The 19,261-nt window shown below is 35.4% G+C and overlaps 3 protein-coding genes across 4 annotated transcripts; all 3 read left to right on the top strand.

The window, feature by feature from the left end:
* The first annotated feature begins 1,509 nt into the window (after positions 1–1,509).
* Positions 1,510–7,420, top strand: LOC133694299 (protein RAE1-like). 2 transcript variants are annotated; one of them, XM_062115790.1, is made up of 12 exons: positions 1,510–1,723; positions 1,838–1,900; positions 2,236–2,322; positions 2,573–2,650; positions 2,755–2,948; positions 3,517–3,658; positions 4,754–4,834; positions 5,411–5,539; positions 6,306–6,383; positions 6,533–6,604; positions 6,772–6,852; positions 6,970–7,420. In XM_062115790.1, the coding sequence occupies exons 1-12, from the start codon at positions 1,547–1,549 to the stop codon at positions 7,018–7,020; spliced, it is 1,233 nt and encodes a 410-aa protein (XP_061971774.1). In that variant the 5' UTR covers positions 1,510–1,546; the 3' UTR covers positions 7,021–7,420. The 2 variants fall into 2 exon arrangements, with proteins under 2 accessions (XP_061971774.1, XP_061971780.1); XM_062115796.1 differs by having other exon boundaries at positions 1,589–1,727.
* A 3,590-nt stretch (positions 7,421–11,010) lies between these two features.
* Positions 11,011–11,977, top strand: LOC133689854 (ethylene-responsive transcription factor ERF003-like). Its single transcript, XM_062109930.1, has 2 exons — positions 11,011–11,202; positions 11,434–11,977. The coding sequence occupies exons 1-2, from the start codon at positions 11,120–11,122 to the stop codon at positions 11,894–11,896; spliced, it is 546 nt and encodes a 181-aa protein (XP_061965914.1). The 5' UTR covers positions 11,011–11,119; the 3' UTR covers positions 11,897–11,977.
* A 5,149-nt stretch (positions 11,978–17,126) lies between these two features.
* Positions 17,127–19,114, top strand: LOC133682412 (plasma membrane ATPase 4-like). The gene is made up of 5 exons (XM_062105756.1): positions 17,127–17,222; positions 18,107–18,226; positions 18,325–18,423; positions 18,527–18,664; positions 18,788–19,114. Exons 1-5 carry the CDS (start codon positions 17,127–17,129, stop codon positions 19,112–19,114), a joined length of 780 nt encoding a protein of 259 aa, XP_061961740.1.
* The last annotated feature ends 147 nt before the right edge of the window (positions 19,115–19,261 follow it).

Genomic DNA, 19,261 nt, shown 5'->3' with positions numbered 1-19,261 from the left:
TATTCCTCGCCAAAGTGGAAACAGACAGATATAAAATTTGCTAGTGACCCCGATGAACTGTTCAAGTTAAAAACTGGTCAACCAACACGGGTCCTTGATATCATAGCAGGGGTATCGCAGAAAGCATGTTTATATCAGTTGATGTCATAAATGGTGAAAAGAAAAGAGCAGACAATTAGTATTGTATCTCTACATAAGAAGCTAGTTAATTAAGCCAAACCCATATATAGGAATTCTGACGTTCAATAAGCTAGCTGGTGCAGGACAAATTTTGCTGCTGCAAAACATACAAGATTTTTGCCATGGTGTGTGTGGAAAGAAACAGAGAGGGAAATAAATGGGGCTTTTGTGGGAATGAGAGATGAAAATGAGACTTCACTTCATAAAGGCAACCCTCCTTTTGAGGTTTTTTTTGAGTTGTTACTGGTGCAGTACATGTCTCCATGCATGAAACCAGTTGTAGCATCAAATGCGGTCACCCAAGGCAAGAGCAAGATGAAAGGTAAGATATATGAAATGACAACACAGATAGAACCATGCAAGAATCAAAAGCATGCCATAGCTTCATGCAACCATGATAATGGAATGTCAAGATTAATAATTCTCAATGAATGGTCGTTGTGATTCATCTGAACACCATGTTCACAGTATCGAAACAAAATTTCTCGGATAGCAGTAGCATGGAGATCTGGATAATCATCACGCCGAGCCGAGGCACGTGAAGGACCACATATATGGCACAATGACACTGCCCCATACACAGCAGCTGACAAATAGTCCCATGCCGAGAACTTACAACCCGCGGAGAATCACAGGTTAAATGGCTAGTTGGGCTCTATACCTGAAAAGTCATGCTTAAATCCAGGCCTGAAATAATTATATAATCAAGGGATTGTTTGTTTTTTATGATTTTAATGTGTTAATATAAAAATTTATTTTAATATATTTTTTTTATTAAATAGTATTTTTACAAAAAAATCTTACACCATCTCACTAAACATGGATGTGTTGAAACCTAGCCTAAATTATATTCCAGTAATAAGTTGAACAAGTCAATCCACGGTTCAGCAGATTCATTGAGTAAATGGTTTTTTAAGTTTTATCCAAAATAAAATTTTTTTGGACAATTTTGTTTTTAAAAGCCTGATTAGAAAGGTGATTGTGGTTATTTTTCAAAGTATTTTTTATGCTAAAATATATTAAAATGATATTTTTTTTATTTTTTAAAAATTATTTTTAAAATCAACATATCAAAACAATTCAAAACATAAAAAAATTAACTATTAAAATTTTTTTAAATTTTTTTAAAAACATGAATTAACTCGCGTTTCCAAACATTCTTTTTAAAACTGAAACAAAAACAATATTATTTTGAAGTAAAAACCAAGTCATATCCGGGTTTAATCAAATTACTCGGATCTTGAGTGGATCCGCTGAATCGACTCTGTTTTCCAGATCATATAACTGGTCCAAAAAACGCAACCGGTCTAAGACATGGATAAACAGATCTTTGAGTAGATCCGCAGACCGGGCTGGTTTCAGAACCATGGTATCCACTCCCCAGAGACCGGTCCCTCTGCATTTCACGCTCAGATATAATATAAACAGTCACCGAGAGCGAAGTCACTTCCACATTTACATTACCTTTCTTTCCCTCTCTACTTTTAAACCCCCTGCTGCCTGCATCTCCCTCTCCCTCTCCCTCTCCCTCTCCCTCTGTCTCGTAGGTACTCTATATTTTATTTTTCCTTGCTTCTCTTCTGTTCATTACAGATTCTTTGAATCTTTACTTTGCACTTCTTGTTTAGCTTCTGATTAACTCTTTGTTTATTTGCAGAAAGAAATGTCTGCTTTTGGCGCTGCCGGTACGGCTAATACAAACCCTAATAAATCCATTGAGGTAATTTCTTTTGACTGATTATTTATCTGTTATTGTTTTTAGTGCTTAATTCACTTTCTAATCTGCCTTTTCCGACTGATTATCTTGATTTTTTAAGTGTGTTTCTTTGATTTTTTAAGTGTGTTTCTTTGATTTTTGAGCTTGATTGTGGATTTAGTTATTTTTTCATGATTGTTTTTAGTAATGTAAATATAGTAGCAAAAAAATAGATTTCAAGCGTAATTGAGCTGTTTGAACACTTGAAATTGTTATTATTCAGACTCATTTAACCATTAAGTCTAAGCACTTATTTCTTGTCTAATTTTAGTTTGATGACCTGAAATCATTGATTACAGGTGTTACAGCCTCCTAGCGACTCGGTTTCGAGTCTCTCTTTCAGTCCGAAAGCCAACTTCTTAGTCGCAACTTCTTGGGACAATCAGGTTTGTTTAATGTTTTAGGTTTCACTATCTCGATTTTATGCTTGTTAAAATTTGCTAAGAGAGTTGATTGACGAATTGATTTTTGTTAGAAGCAAGCAATTTGTTTAACAAAAGTATTCCATTATTTTAATGTTAGATGCTCGTTTTAGTTTTGGGTCATTACTTTCCTTCTTATAGTTTGCATGCTACTTACTTCCATTGTTTGTTTAAATTTAGAATTCATACACGTGCTGTTTGAAATTTTTCATAGGTACGATGCTGGGAAATTACAAGGAATGGGACCACTGTAGGCAGTGTTCCCAAGGCTTCAATATCACATGACCAACCGGTGATGATCAAGTCCTTTTATTTACAAGCCCATTTATTGATACTGATATTCTTAAATCCTTATAATTCTAACGCTCTGTTTACTTTTTTATATTGATATTGAAGGTGTTGTGCTCAAGTTGGAAGGATGATGGAACAACTGTCTTTTCTGGAGGGTGCGACAAACAGGTTAAGATGTGGCCTTTGCTCTCTGGTGGTCAACCAGTAACCATTGCGATGCATGATGCCCCTATCAAAGAGATTACATGGATTCCCGAGATGAACTGCTTAGCCACAGCAAGTTTCGACAAAACCTTGAAGTAAGATTCTTTTTTTCCTTCCTTAATGTTACGGCTAATTTGATTCATCAGTTTTTCTGCATGATGGCTAAATACCTCATTAGGTGTTCTGACTATCGTAAATTGTGAATGTTGCTCTCTTGGCAATCGTTTGTCTCATTCTTTTTTTATCTTTTGCCTTTAGATGAGCAGAATTCAAATTTAGCATTTTGGTTATACTGTTTTAGTACTTAACAAGTTTGCATTTTGAGAAATCCATTATTATGCGTTCAAGTAATTTTTTTAGTTATGTGACTTCATAATAAAAGGCAAAAAGAAGCATGATCATGCAATATTTGCTGATCCTTTCTTATCTCAATGGGACAACATTATTTGTTTGCTTGGTTTGAAGGTGTACCAAATTGCATGTGTAATCATTAGTGGTCCTAGGGTTTGAGAACTGGTTTAGGAGATGATCCAACATTTTGGAGCTTCTTGTGATACTTGTACTGATATATGCAGTTCAGTTTGTGCTCTTCATCTTTGACATGCACCCTTGTAACAAAATTACACTGGCTACTTCTTTATGTTTTTTGTTGGCTGTGTTTAGGTACTGGGATTTAAGGCAGTCAACTCCAGTACACACTCAGCAACTTGGTGAGCGCTGTTATGCAATGACAGTGCGGTATCCTTTGATGGTCGTTGGCACTGCAGACAGAAACATGGTAGTCTATAACCTGCAAAATCCTCAGGTAATGATTTCTGATGATCCTGAATTTCTAAATTGTTTTACTGAAATGCTGTTTCACAGCCCCACAATTTTACACTGCTTTTAATTTTCTGCCAAAACAAAAATGTTCAACATGCCGGGGCTTAGCATTTTAGATTAGTGATTATGATAGCAGTGGTCTAAGTTACAAGCTTACAAATGACATGATTTAACATGTGAGCAACCTATCAGGTGGTTGTCAAGGCATTTTCTTGTTCTTTCTCAAAATGCCTCAGTTCTCTAAGTTGGTACTGCTTTAGAATAGCTCCAGAGCAGTAGATACCCGAGTAAAAAGTCTTGGTTTTACATGACAGTGCATAAAGTGGAGGAGAATATATCACCACATAGGCATTGGTATCAAATTCTGTGGTGGTTTTGAGATGCAATACCCTATTTTTTTGATGAAAAATAGGATTATAAATGAGAAGTTTTTCTATGAAATCAGAACATAAAATGCAGCAGTGCCTTCCAATTTAACTCTACACAGGAACATCATTGATCAATATTCTGAGTTCCCTCTCTCACCAGAACCATTTTTTTGTTGCCATTCTTCATTTTTTTCATTACTATTATTTTACCAAGTAAACTGCTTGTTTCCATGAGTATCATTCTTTAACGAGTGGATGTGTCTTGTTTCTTTAATTGTATTTCAAAGTATCTTTTTACTTGTCGTTTCCCTTTCTATTGAAAACATGCAGAAAAAATTGATAAATTATGTCTGACATTCTTAGACTGGGATTTGGGTTTTTTTGTTACAAGTTCCTGTCATATTAATGCTTTATTTTTCTTATCCATAACTTCTGCGCTTACATGTTACTGCACAACAGAAATTAGATTTTTGTTTGGGATTTAAAAGTTCAAGGGTGTTTGGGTCCTCCGCCCATTAAGGATGAGATGATGTTTCCATACTATCATATATCCTATCCAGAAAAAAATAGTAGAAAATCATTACAAGGAACAACTTTTAGTTTTATGAACTACTGGTTTTGGTTCCAACCCTCTGCATATTATTGTTATATAGTAATCTATCTATATTTGAGAACATTCTATTCTGATCATTTTTTTTAAATGCCACCAGACTGAATTTAAGAAAATCCCTTCACCATTGAAGTATCAGACAAGATGTATAGCTGCCTTTCCTGATCAACAAGGCTTCTTGGTATGTGCTCACTATTGACCTTTTTATCTTTATTTCTTGAGGTGACTGTAATTAATGTTTGTGCGTTATAGACACAAGAGTGCACATCCATATGTTCAGAAACATAATTCCTCAATCAGTATGGGTGTTCTTTAGTTGTTTGAGTCTCAACTTTTGCCATTCATCACATGATTTATAGCAGCAAGGATTGACATTGCATTTGTTTTGTGATCTGTTAAAAGGAGCTACTTGAGACTAAAAATTCTTGGTGTTTTCCCCTGGTTTTTGTGCATATAGTTCTCCTGTTGCCAAGTTCAATTTATAGTTTGACATTTGGTTTTCTGTTGTGCTTGTGGTATTTTTCATGTGCATTTTCATTGGTATTCCATGATATTGATATGTGGGGGTGAATTAGTATTTTTTTTTCATCTCAATTTCCTTTTCAAATATGTTATCTTGTTTAGCAATTCTTAGTCATCTACTGGCTCTAAATACTTTTTGATGGAAACTGGGTTTGTTTTTTGTTTCATATTGCAAAGACTATTTCTTTGATCGTAGTGGTTAATTGTCTGGATTGTGTGCTGTGTTTCTGTATAGGTCGGTTCAATAGAGGGAAGGGTTGGTGTACATCATCTGGATGAAGCTCAACAAAGTAAAAACTTCACCTTCAAATGCCACAGAGATAACAATGAGATTTACTCAGTCAACTCCTTGAACTTCCATCCAGTAAGTTTTTTCATTTCCATTCTGGATATTACTTTACCGTCAAAAAATATGTTTGGTAGGATGGTGTTGTCATAGAAAAAACCTTGATATCAGCAGCTTTAGTTTTATAGAGCTGTAATTCTTTATTAAAAAAAAACCAGGAGTGATCTGGTGAGCTAAAGCTATACTCATCTGATTGGTTGGAATATGGAACTTGTTATGGCATATATGAAAACAGTACAGCAAGGACTACCAAGCCTCAATCCCAAAATAGTTGGGGATGTACAGAAACCATATGTAGATAAACTATACTTGTTATGTTCGGATTCCAAATCTCATGCACTTCACTTTGCCATGTACACATGCAAATCTATTCTGGAGGATTGGGTTATTCTATAGGTGTCAGCATAGCTACCATAGTTTGACTTGAGCTGTATCGATAACTCTGTAGTGACGGTATATTATTACAGGCCTCGTTGTCTACCTAACACTATCATGTATGGTGGTATATAATTGCTCCTGCTTTCTACATTCTTTTTTAGTGTATTGTAGAAATGTTTTTAGAAATAACTGGTTTCCTTGGCCACTTGTATTAGTAGTAAGAGAACTGGTGTGGATGGCCTTTGTTAGGAGATTTCTATGATCAGTGCATATAGTACTTTTTAACATGTCATCTCTTTCTTGCATGCCTATTACTCTTAACGGGGCCTATTGGCACTTAAAATATAAGCTTTTTATGTCATGCCTACACCCTACATCCTAACATGTACCCATCTTGTTTCTTCAGGTGCATCACACGTTTGCAACTGCTGGATCTGATGGTGCTTTTAATTTTTGGGACAAGGATAGCAAACAGAGACTCAAGGTTGTCTCCATAACTTTTATTCCAACTAATTTTTCTAGTTTATTTTTGATAGATTAGTTGTATATTATTTTGTTGTAACATTGGCTTTCATGTTTATCTTTCCAATTCAAAGCATGCAGTTATGTAATACATCTTTATCTGATTGCCAGGCGATGTCACGGTGCCCTCTACCAATACCCTGCAGTACATTCAATAATGATGGCTCGATTTTTGCGCATGCGGTGTGTACCCTTTTTTCCATTTTCTATAACCTGCGGTTATATTCCTTTCAATGATCATTATCTCCATGAAGAGAGGCAATTTCTAGAAGTCTTATTAGCTGCAACGATAAAGATGTCCCAAGCATTATGCCTAATGGCACTGAGATTCTTCTTTCTATTTTCTGTAGGTGTGTTATGATTGGGGCAAGGGTGCTGAAAATCACAACCCAGCAACAGCGAAGACCTATATTTATCTGCATTTACCTCAGGTCCATTCAAGTGAATCACTTTGAATTTGCATCTTGTATAGCCCAACTGAAATCCTCCCCCCGTAAAATGAGCAAGGATTTGATCATGCAATGCAATGGTGTTCTTTTTCACTGCAGGAAACCGAAGTGAAAGGAAAGCCAAGGGTTGGAGGAACTACTAGAAGGTGAAGTGTTGTCAATAGAGAAAATTGGCTGGCAGTTCTCTTTTGTTTTTTCTTAGTCGACAGGTGCTGTCAATAGAGAAAGTTTGGGTTAGCGATAAGAGTTCATGTAGATCAATGGTTTTCCACCCTCGTTTTAGGCTCTCCATTGATTCAGCGGTGCTGTTATATAGTAGTACGTGTAGTGCATGCCATGTTTGGTGACTTTTTTGCGTGTAGTCTTGGTGTTGCAACAGAGGCTCGATATATCCTTTTAATTTGACCAAATTCTTTCTGCATTTCCTCCCGTGCAGAAAATCAACAGCAAATTATTTCTTGCTTTGCTATCAATATTGTACCTTGAGTCTACAATTTGTTTTCTAAACAGCAAACAAAAATATATATGAATGGAGGTTTATGATCGTCCACTCCAAGTTTTAGCCCTGATTGGTACTTTGTGCAGAAATTCGATTTTTTTTTTATATAAAATTATTTTTTTAATATATTTTTGTATCGTTTTAATATGTTAATGTTAAAAATATTTTTTTTAAAAAATAAAAAATATTATTTTAAAAATTAAACGCACCCAGAAATCTCTAAATTCTAATTGTAAGGCTATGGAATAATTTTTTTTTTTTTAAAAGATGAGAGGCTTAACTAATTTTGTTATATCAAATGATATATATATATATATATATATATATATATATATATATATATATATATATATATATATATATTACTTGTAGTTATCATTACAAAGAGGGAATGCAACAAGACAAATAATGTTACCGGGCAAAATAAGCTCAAGGATTTAGTGCAATCCAGTGAGTGGAGATGAGGATGGGTGGACTGATCACCCAACCAGCTTTTTATTAAGGTTCGTAATTGCCTGCAGGATTACAAGAGAGAATAAAAAATTACTCCCTGCATAGAAAATATTACCTTTTTGTTTGTTTTTTTGGACTTATGTATGATTATCCCAGCACGCGTTATCTTTCCTTTTTCTCCAAGTCACGAACTAAATGCCTTTTCAAGCTTGTTGCCTTGTAAAATTCCTAGTCTTCTGGTGGAAATGTTCTGTAATGGACGTTGATATTTTAATCAAATTTGTTAAATTTCCTTCTTTTGTAGATTTGCATGCTGGAATGTTTCATTTTTGTTCCAAAAGCTTGCAACAAAAAGAGATCACGCTGATCACACTCTATATATTTGTGGACTGAACAAGGGTCCTTCCCGATAGTGGTTGGAAACAACTTTCTTCATGGGGTTTTGTCATTGTTTGTTGATTTTTCTACTTGCCAAAAGCAACATTTCTTCGTCTCTGTGTGTGTGTGTGTGTGTGTGTGGGTGTAGAGAGAGAGAGAGAGAGAGAGAGAGAGAACCTCTATGAAGATCATGGAGGCTAGGAGGCCTGGCCAGCATCACGACTAACAAAAAAAACAATAATTTATATTGATGACAAACATGTCTTCATATCTATAGAGAACCACCCAAAGGAACAAAGTGTGGAAGCTAAACGTTTAACATGTCATTTGGAACAAAGTCTTCATATCAACATAAGAGCTCTGCGACAAGGATGGATATAAAATGGGGCAAAAAAGATTTTTCTCTTTGAAAAAACAATCAAATTCTGATGAAGCCATGCGATTTTTAGTTGAGATGCTTTATACAGTAGGTCTATGTATATAGATATCACGATGCTTTTTATAGGTCATTTGACCAATATCATCACGCCTTGCTAGCTAGCTCTCCATGATTCATGACTTCTTGTCAAGGATCCAAGCTTCATTCCAACAATTAACTCTTACAATAATGCGTTCAGTGGCAGCCGTGATCCTTGTGGTTTCGAATATTTCTATGCACCCGATCTTAATTACTACAATTAATTAGCAAATCCATGCATATATATTGGGTTTTAATTATATTTCGGAATTGTGAAAAAGTCTAATCCCTATATGTCTACTATCGTTGCCATTTTCTAGTGGATGATAATGGTCAATGGTCAAACTTCTCAACCAAACATTAACAAAGTGTTCTTAATGCCAGAATTTTGTCTTTAATTAAAAAAGCTACTGCGATTAGAGAGATGGATTATCTCTATCTTGAATCCAAAATATCAAGGATTGAATTGCATTTTCTAAAACTACAGGGATCTAATTATTTATAGATTGACCCAACAACCCAATAATTTGTCTAGTCATAAATACCCTTGTCGAGATTAAATTAATTGTTTCAATTTTATTTTTTAAAACTATAAAAATCAATTATTTCTAGATTGAATCAATACCTAATAATAATAGCCTCCACTTGATTATGGATACCCTTGTGGAGATGAAACTGTTTCCACCGCGTTCCTAAAAAATTTAATTTTTTTATTTTTGTTAAAATTTAATATGTTTTGTATGTTTTGGATTGTTTTGATATGCTGATGTCAAAAATAATGTTTTAAAAATGAAAAAACATCATTAGTATGCATTTCAGCATGAAAAATTATTTGAAAAGCAATCACAACCATATTACCAAATATACTCTAAAAAAAAAAATTTCTAAATAACATTTTTTTTCTTTTTACCCCGGAAAGAGAATAGTTAGGGTTTAGAAGTTGAATAGGAGACCAACATGGCTTCTAGTGGTAAAATATTAAGTGTAACTTAAATCATTGCCATACAGAATCCACTCTTGGATTCAATATACATATGAATAAATAAGTGAAAATCGTTTCTCCAGAATCTAAGCAAAATCGTCCATCATCATGAGAGAATTCCCAGGAAACATGACGCAAGGTATCATCTCAGCTTCAAATTCATTCAACATGCATTTGGTCTCCAAGCAAGGCAGTAGGAGCTCCTTTTGCTTTGGCAATTTAAAGTGTCAGTAGCATCTACATGTGGGGATGTGACCTAACAGCAGATCGGAAGCAAAGCATGGGCAGACATTGATGTCAACATCAATCTTTATATATATATATACACGGTCAAATATAGCAGCTACTAGCCTACAAGCCCGAGGGAGGGAGGGAAGGCAAGGGCATGGGCCTGAAAATTGCATGAAACATGGTTTGTCTCCACCTTCCAGTACGGCAGATGGATCATATTCATGGATGGGAAATATGTTTAGCAACTGTGATGTGAGCCACGTACCGTTGTCTTCCAACTGCCACCTTAAATTAGTGTTTGTTTTTACTGTTGAATCATGCTTTTAATTTTTTTAATTAATTGTTTTTGATATTCCCATAACATTTTGATATAATAATATTAAAAATAAATTTATATATTTTTAAATAAAAAATATTTTAAAAAATAATAATTATTATAATCCCACGCACTACTACCAGTAAAATATATTAATTGTGAATAAACTTGGGTATAAAGGAAGGTATAGCCTCGCTTCAATTTTGTAGCTAGGGAGGTCTCCAAGTATCAAAAGAGATGTGACTGGTTTAATGATCCAAAAAATTAGCTCCATTATTATTGTTCAATGTGATTATTAATCAGCATTGAAGGCAGATAATACTTTTACAAACAAAGTTAAATTGCACATGATTTATGATTCCATTTAAGATCTAGATTATGAGTTGGATAAATTAATTACTAAATTAATTTAAAATGATATTATTTTAAAAAAATTAAAACAACATTGTTTTTAAATAATCAAACCAGTTTTGATGGAGTCGATCACATTTTACCGGTTTCTTTTCTTAACACATTGCAATTGTGGTTCTCAATTTAAAATTATATTATTTAAAAAAAATTAAATCAATATTTTACTGCAAGTTTCCCTTCTTCACACATTGCAATTTGTAAATGAGCAGAACTCGCAGAACGACAACGATTTATGTTTTTGTGAGGGTAAAGCTGCCACGGAAGGGTTGGCAGAAACACATTTTACCCCAGTGAAGATGATTTCTAAATCAAAAGAGAAGAGAGGAGGAAAAAAACAAAAGGGCTATGGGCCCACTAGCTCAATTGAGAACCACAAGGCCGCAAAAGGCCCCTATATAGACCTCCATGACTCCCCCCCTCCCGATCCCTCTCCTCAAGCTCTTACAATCTTCTCTCTCAGAACATTTCACAAACACATATCAGACTTCTAGATCATTTGAAACGTTTCTTTTCTCGATCACCATGACTAGACCACAACAGCGATACCGTGGCGTCCGTCAAAGGCATTGGGGTTCTTGGGTATCCGAAATTCGCCATCCTCTCCTGTAATTCCGCTTTCTTGAAACGTTCCTTACTCATTCTTTAACTATCAAGAGAGGTTTCTATATATGCCCAAAGAAAATTTGAAGAAACGTTTTTTGTCCCCTGGAACACACACACACACAAATCCCTTTTTTATGTTGTTTTTCTGCACTAACGAAAGTCTTAAGTGAGCTTCCGGCTGTTTTAAACTCTGGTACTAAAATCAAACGTTTCGTGTATCTTCTGGACTGCAGGAAGACTAGAATATGGCTGGGCACATTCGAAACGGCGGAGGACGCAGCGAGAGCATACGATGAGGCGGCAAGGCTAATGTGTGGGCCAAAATCACGTACAAATTTCCCTTACAATCCCAATGAGCCACAATCATCTTCATCGAAGCTTCTCTCAGCTACCTTGGAAGCCAAGCTACACAAATGTCACATGGCATCTCTACAAGCAACCAAGAAAAATGTAACAAAACAAGCATACGAAGCACAATGCAAGAAGACATTTGACACTAGCCATGGCATTGCCGGAGAAACTGTCGAAGCCGGCTCAAAATGGCAGGAGGGTAACTGGGCTGGTGAGGATAGTCAAGTAGGGAATGGTGATCACCAGCAGCATTTTAAGTCACTAGAAGCTCATCATATAGAGCAAATGATAGAGGAGCTGCTAGATTGTGGGTCCATGGAGTTCTGTTCTGTAGGTTCAACATGAGAGTTGTTGTCATAAGAAATAAGATATGTAGCAGCAGTTTTCTATTTGCTAATGAAACTTAATCACCCTCTTAATTATTAATTTTCAGAGTCTCTCGTCATAAAGATTTATATGTTAAATGTATAGCTCAGTACTTAAATATTTAAACATAGATAAAGTAGCGTGGATGGAAGTAAATAAAGGTTTGCAACCTGATGTGCATTCACCTTGTCTGATGATCTAAGGCATATGCTAATGTCATTTGTGCAAACAACAGAAGAATAAAGAAAAGGAAGATGCAGGATCGATCGATGACATAATATGGCATCATATGAAAGATATTGATCCCTTCTTTCTTTCCCTTTTTTGAGCTTCTCTGATCTGGTAAAGAATCCAAATCCCAAAGGTTCCAAAAGTCATGAGAGATCATAACACTTTCACTTCATTATATATATATATATATCACTCCAATCTCCACCATCATGGTTTTTTGAAACTTTGGGATCTGAGAAATGCAGTAGGGTTTATCTCTTTGCAGAAGGTTTCGTGCCTGAGATTACTGTTTATTCCTTGTAATAATAATAATAAAAAGACCCCACATGTAGAAAAAGATGGATTGCCCCCAAACTAACGTCTACAAGGGACTCGAGTTCATATAGCATCTAACATATAGGATGATTAAAACATTAAATCCATGATGCTAGGTACTAGCTAATTGATTCAAGTTCCAATGCCACATTTCTTAATCTCAAATTAAGGCCCTAGCTATATATTAACGATTAGAAAATATCCTTCCAGATGCTGTTTTCCTGTCCCTTTTGTAACATTTAATTGTGTGTCCAAGGAATATATGTGTGAACATGTGCTGGAAAAGGACAAGTTCTACAAAAATTGGAGCCCAATCATACAAGTGCATCGTGTCCCTCAATAAACATTCTCTTCGTCTTTGCCTGCTCTCTTTTTGCAAGGTGATAAGAGACTTGACAGGTTCGCTATCCTTCCAGCTTAGATCCCTTGATTTCTTCAAAAGCATCACCTTTTGACCAATACAAGCATCCTCACTTGCTAAAGTGATGAAAAAGAAGGAAGGAAAAAAACCATGCTTGTGTTAACTGATCAACCTGTTGTTTAATTTACTCCTTGTTTAGAGATATATCCTTCGACACTTCTTGATTTAATTAATTAATATATACGAGGCTCTACACACTAGGATCAATCCCATGGCTCTGACTTACGATATAAATTAACAATATCATATATATTTGATCAGAAGCATATGTTTTTTTTTTGTTTTTTCCAAAATCTTTATCAAGTATATATATGTTATAGTTTTTGTCCGTATAAATTAAGCTCTTCCTTTTCTTTTTGAATATTTGATCAAGGCTGAGTACAATCCACGTCTGGGAAATACACTTTGTCTGTAACTTTTGACGGCTGATCTAAACTTTAATACATAGCCCTAGCTGCAAAGGGAATATATCAATCCATGCTTTTAGACAAGGGATCGCGATTTTCAATTCTATGGACCTACATGTCACTTCACTGAGCCATTAATTAGAGTAATTTGATTGCTTTGAAGCAATAACTTTTATGATAAATATTACACAGACAATCTTAGTCTATATATACCTAGAATATTATTATTAAAATTAGCCCGATTTAGTGGATATATAGAACCTAGTTCATGTTAAGTTTAAAAAAACTAGGCGGAAGTCGATCGAGATAAACTCAAATGATTCGATAGATTAATTTACTATCTAATTAAAATATAGTTTAGTTTTTTTTAAAAAAAATTAAAATAATATTATTTTAATCTATCTAAATCAACTTAAATTAATCTATCCAACTCATTAGCCATACATTTAACGGTCACGAGTTGAATAACTTTCACATACATAATACAAGACTTCCGTGTGAAGGTATTTTTTAGCTTGTACACGACCTTTTGATGTGGTCATTAATTAACCATCGGTTCTCTCGTAGATTAATTAGCATAAGCTATTTATAATAGTTTAATCACTCCAGTGGATAATGATTAGAAGATTTACTTAAGGGATAATCAAAGTTTTCGTAAATTAATCAAGGGATATATAGGCGATCGAGGAACAGAAATGACTAATTAATTCATAGTGACCCTGCAATTAATTTTATTTCCATTAATTATTAGAGAATTAATCTCCCTATTCACTGTTATGTTTACTACTCAAATTACTGACGTTACGCTTTCACTTCTTTTTTGAACGTCGACTACTTGCTTTTTTTGCTCCTCTTGTGGAATGAATAATTTTCACCAAAATTAATAGTACTTGTGCATGGCATATTAAAATACTACAGTTGTTTGCATTCTTGTTTCATCCACTTCGAGATTTATTTTCTTAATTAAATATCGAAATAATGGTGGGATCCATTCGTATAATATAACCTCATGCTTCATCATTAATCATCATCTATTAGGGAATTGATTTGTCGCCCACAAACCATTCCCCGCTAAAGTTCCAATAGCTAGCTAGCTAGCCCCTCAGCATTATCATGCATGGCAGTACTCTTAATTCGTCCAAGTTGTTTATATAATCACAATTTCCCCTCTCCAATCTTCATTAGATTCAATTTTATCCTACTGAAGATCTTAGCATAACACACTCTCTCGTACCGGTTTGTAAAGAGCATGTATAGAAGAAATCTTAATTTTGATGTGCTGAATGAATAAATATGTAAGGAACTTATTGTTTATTCAATAAGCAAATGATTTTTTGATCATTTAAAAAAAAAACTATTCTACCCGGCCTATACAAGACCTAATAATTTTAGAATAAAAAACAAAATCTTTATTTCACTATTATGTTAAATTTACTCCTGGTACATAGTGTTAATTAGGGCTAACTACTTATAGTTGTTTTTTTTAATACATGAAAGAAATCATATTTCGTACCTGTGGTAGAGTGACGAAATTACTTATTACACACAATAATACAAGCAAGGTGATTTTTTCACCTTAAGATTGCTAAAAAAGCAGTCAAGAATAACGATCTAGCTAGTGCATGGAATCTGGTGTCCAAATCATGGGGGAGACAATCATGTGGGATTTATCCCAGTGAAAAACTTAATCATGACCACTTCAATCCCATGTTGAACTTTGGATCTGTTTTATCATTGGATTTAGATACTTGGAATTGAGTGAGCGCGCAATACAAAGATCCGCCAACTATTTTTTTCTTTAAGGTTGGTGGTGAAGTACTCCTGGAAAAGCCAAGGCACCCTCCTTGTCCCCCATGCACATCTTTTCTTTCAAAAACTTTCCTCGATGAATCGAAAAGCAATCAATGGCAGTAGAATGAAACGAACACGATAGAGTTCCTAGACAAAACAAAACCCAAATTGTTTGTCCCTATATTCCACCCCCATACTTCCTTCACATGCAAAACCATGTTATCCAAATAGTTGCATGCATGTGCATGTTGGGATTGCACATGGTTTTAGCCACACCTTCCTGTGGCGTAGGTAGGTTAAGGGGACAGAGAGATATGCGTGTACCATCTCTCTCTCCACATATGGGCAGTACAAGGTCTAGTTTCTTTCTCTTTATTTAGTTAGATTGCAAATATTCATTAGGATCGACTACATTTTGTGTTAAAGTGTCTCCCCTTTCTTTGTTCCTTTTATATTTATCCCTTTTAATAACCTTTTCGAGCACACCCTTATGATCAGGAATATCGGTCGATCATTTGCAGGCACTTTCATTGATTTATATATATATATTTTTCTCTCTATTCCGATTCTTCACATGGGCATGCAGCCCATGTTGTATAATATATCAATGATGTGTGTCTCGCCGCATCAAGCAGCCACATTGTTTTTAGCTTACCCTTCATCGTATTCCATGGCTAAGAGGCAAAAGGACACTGCTTTTTGTTTCCTTTGGCGACACGAGTAAGCAACATAGATCGGCAATTTGGCACTGCTGCTCCTCTCCCTTTCTCACCTAACTGTAAAAGACAGCATATAAGATATATAATTAGGATGCATGCATCTTCCTATAAACACTAATCATTATCTGATCTATGTGCTGATATTACCTTGTTGCCAATTAAGAGGATTTTGCTCATTCCGGGCTATATATATACACAATGTAATTATATATAGCTACTGTGACCTTTTTAGATTATATTTTTGTATTGAAAATGGGCTGCTAGCAAGCATGAACTTCACCATTGGCCATCTGCAGAACAACGTTAATAACATCATCGTACCTTATCATTGTAAGTCTAAAGTTAAATAGAATCGTTAATAGAAATAGGAAGATTGATTCTTCCTCGCAGGATACCCTTAATTCATTATCTTGGTGATTATTCTCTAAACATTTCACAAATTCTCATCTCCCACCTCAAACGAAAAGAGACAAAATGGAAATTCAAGAAAGAAAAATATCGTATGGTTTCATGGGAAACTTGTAATAACATATCACACACGCACCATATAAAACTTTGATCCCACCACATAATGCATCCTTTGCTCCCATGTAAGTTACATCAGCATCTGATTTTGAGAAATCAATATAACCCCATTAAACGAAGCTAGCTCATTTGAACGTGTGCATCCCTAATTGGGCTTGTTAAGAAAAAGAAAAAAGTTTATCTGATATCTGTGATCAGTGAATGGGGCCAATGCCCCTTGATGGGCCTCGTGCATGGTTCGGCGTTGAAATTCCAAGCTAGGCCCACTGAAAACGGAGGAAACCAAACCAATAAACGTTCGTCGCGTAGCTAAGACGATGAGTCGAACTGTCATGAGACCAAAACGATGGCCTCCTGTGTCATTAATTTTCTTGCTTGAACACGTTTCCGGTATGTTTGGGGATTATTCCCATAAAACCTTCACCTGGCAGCTAAATTTGAAAACCCCGAAAACCATGGATCAAACGAAATCCCACCACGTGTCCCTAAAGCAACAAACCTTTCAAGAGTCGTACTACTGGTCTGTCATGGGAATAACCAGTAGGAGGCCGTGAGTATAGAGTAGGAAAATAATCTTGGGATGGATTCAAACAGTTGAAAGAGTAGAGTAGCTGGTACTGGTGAGGTGAGAAGTGTAATTTCATATTTGAAAACAAACACACTACTCGAAAACTGGAGACTGAATTTCACTGAACAACTTTGCTTATAAATTACAAAGTGTGTGATAGAGTCTTTTTCCCTTCTCTTTTACTTTGCTTCAGTCAAATGCGAATAGCTACCTAGCTAGGTTTTGCGAGGAAATGGCTGACGACGGCTACGACGACATCGCTGCTGCCACCACCGCCGACGGCATGGTGCTTAGCTTGCAGGAAATCAAAAACGAGAACGTCGACCTTGTGAGACTCCTCCTATTTTTCACTTATATTTTTTAAGCCTTTGTGTAGTCATTGTTTTATATGCATGTACTGTGATATTGATGATATATTGTTCTTATTTGTATATCGTAACGATAACCTGTTTGGTTACGGATCTCTCTCTGTTTTCGTTTTTCTGCTTTCGTAATGTAAGTCGTGTTTGGCTACTCCATTTTTATAAGCTCTGCTGCTGCTATTTGTTACGTAAACTTACTGCCTCGGCTCTCAAAAAAATGTTTACGATATTGTGATCTTCCTTTAACTGTTTTCTTCTCTACGATTTGGAGTGCTTTGCTCTTCGTTTTTAAGATATCAGAGTCCTGTTTTACGTGTTATTGTACGTTCAGGTTTTTGTTAATTTGCTATGAAACTGTTTCAAGTATTTTACATTGGTGTTTTTGTTTCCAAGATTTGAAGATCATCATCATCATCATCTTGTAAGTTGCTGTCATTATTAAAAAATGAGATGATCAACAACAAATCCGAAAAACATCGTATGCATGTTAATGATATGCAGTTGATGATTGAATATATAGAATGTTTGTATCGTTTAAAAGAGTGTGCCTCAGTGGCTAGTGGAGGAAGTAATTGATTATATGCTGCTTTAATTTATAATCTGATTTTCCTTTGACGTATGAAGTTCAGATTTCTAGATTCTTTAATTCTTAGTTTAATGACATGTTCAATATTTCGCATAGTGATACTTGAAATAATTCATGAAATGCGGGGACATATTCTATTTCAGCAGACTCTCTCTGTGATTCAGTTAGTCATGATTCATGAAGTATAGCATGATATTGTTGAGTATACTAATTAATTAAAATATCAGAGATTTATAACTTATTGGTTTTGCAATTTAATAACAGGACCGTATTCCAGTTTCGGAAGTGTTTCAACAATTGCAATGCACGAAAGAGGGTCTGTCTACCGAGGAAGGCCAGAAGAGGCTTCAAATTTTCGGTCCAAACAAGCTAGAAGAGAAAAGGGCAAAAAAAATCTCCAATATTTCTTTGTTTTTCTATGTTGTTAATTTTTAAGCTGTATAAGATATGGAATGACTGATAAGCTGGATTGTTTGAAACAGGAGAGCAAGCTTTTGAAATTCTTGGGTTTTATGTGGAACCCACTCTCATGGGTCATGGAGGGTGCTGCTATCGTGGCCATTGTCTTGGCAAACGGAGAGGTTAGAGAGCATTCACTTCTTTCTCTCTTTCGGTGTCTCTGATTTCTCAGTTGTAGTTGCTCGTAAATAGTTAAATTATCTGTGAGAACTAATATAAATGCAGGGCAAGCCACCAGACTGGCAAGACTTTTTGGGTATTGTGGTATTGCTTCTCATGAACTCAACTATAAGTTTCTATGAAGAAAATAGTGCAGGCAATGCTGCGGCTGCTCTTATGGCAGGTCTTGCCCTGAAGACCAAGGTATGGTATTTCCACACCAGAATGTCACTCGCTCGATTAATTTGGAAGTCTGTAATTACTTAGATACAAAAAAGAAGATCTAGTACTTCCATTTTTTGATAATGTTAATAATTCTGTTTGCAGGTTTTGAGAGATGGAAGGTGGATTGAGCAAGAGGCTGCTGTCTTGGTCCCAGGAGATGTGATCAGTATCAAGCTGGGAGACATTATACCGGCAGATGCTCGTCTACTGGAGGGTGATCCGCTTAAGATTGATCAGTCTGCTCTCACTGGTGAGTCTTTGCCAGTTACAAAGAAGCCAGGCGATGAAGTATTCTCTGGGTCTACCTGCAAGCATGGTGAGATTGAAGCTGTTGTGATTGCCACTGGGGTGCACTCCTTTTTTGGCAAAGCTGCTCATCTCGTAGATAGCACCAATAAAGTGGGGCATTTCCAAAAGGTACTGAGCTAACTGGGGAAAAATTGTAGAAATATAATACTATTAGAGATGAGGCTAACAATTTAAGTTTTGAAGGTGAACTAGTTTTTTATATGGTATTAAAACTTATTGTCCAAATAACTCACCGCCCCGTTTTGAGTTATGATATTATTTTGCCAA

This window comes from Populus nigra, chromosome 1 (genome assembly GCF_951802175.1).
Source record: "Populus nigra chromosome 1, ddPopNigr1.1, whole genome shotgun sequence".
In the NCBI taxonomy this organism is placed as follows: Eukaryota; Viridiplantae; Streptophyta; class Magnoliopsida; order Malpighiales; family Salicaceae; genus Populus; species Populus nigra.
This window is presented reverse-complemented; position numbering and strand designations above follow the sequence as displayed.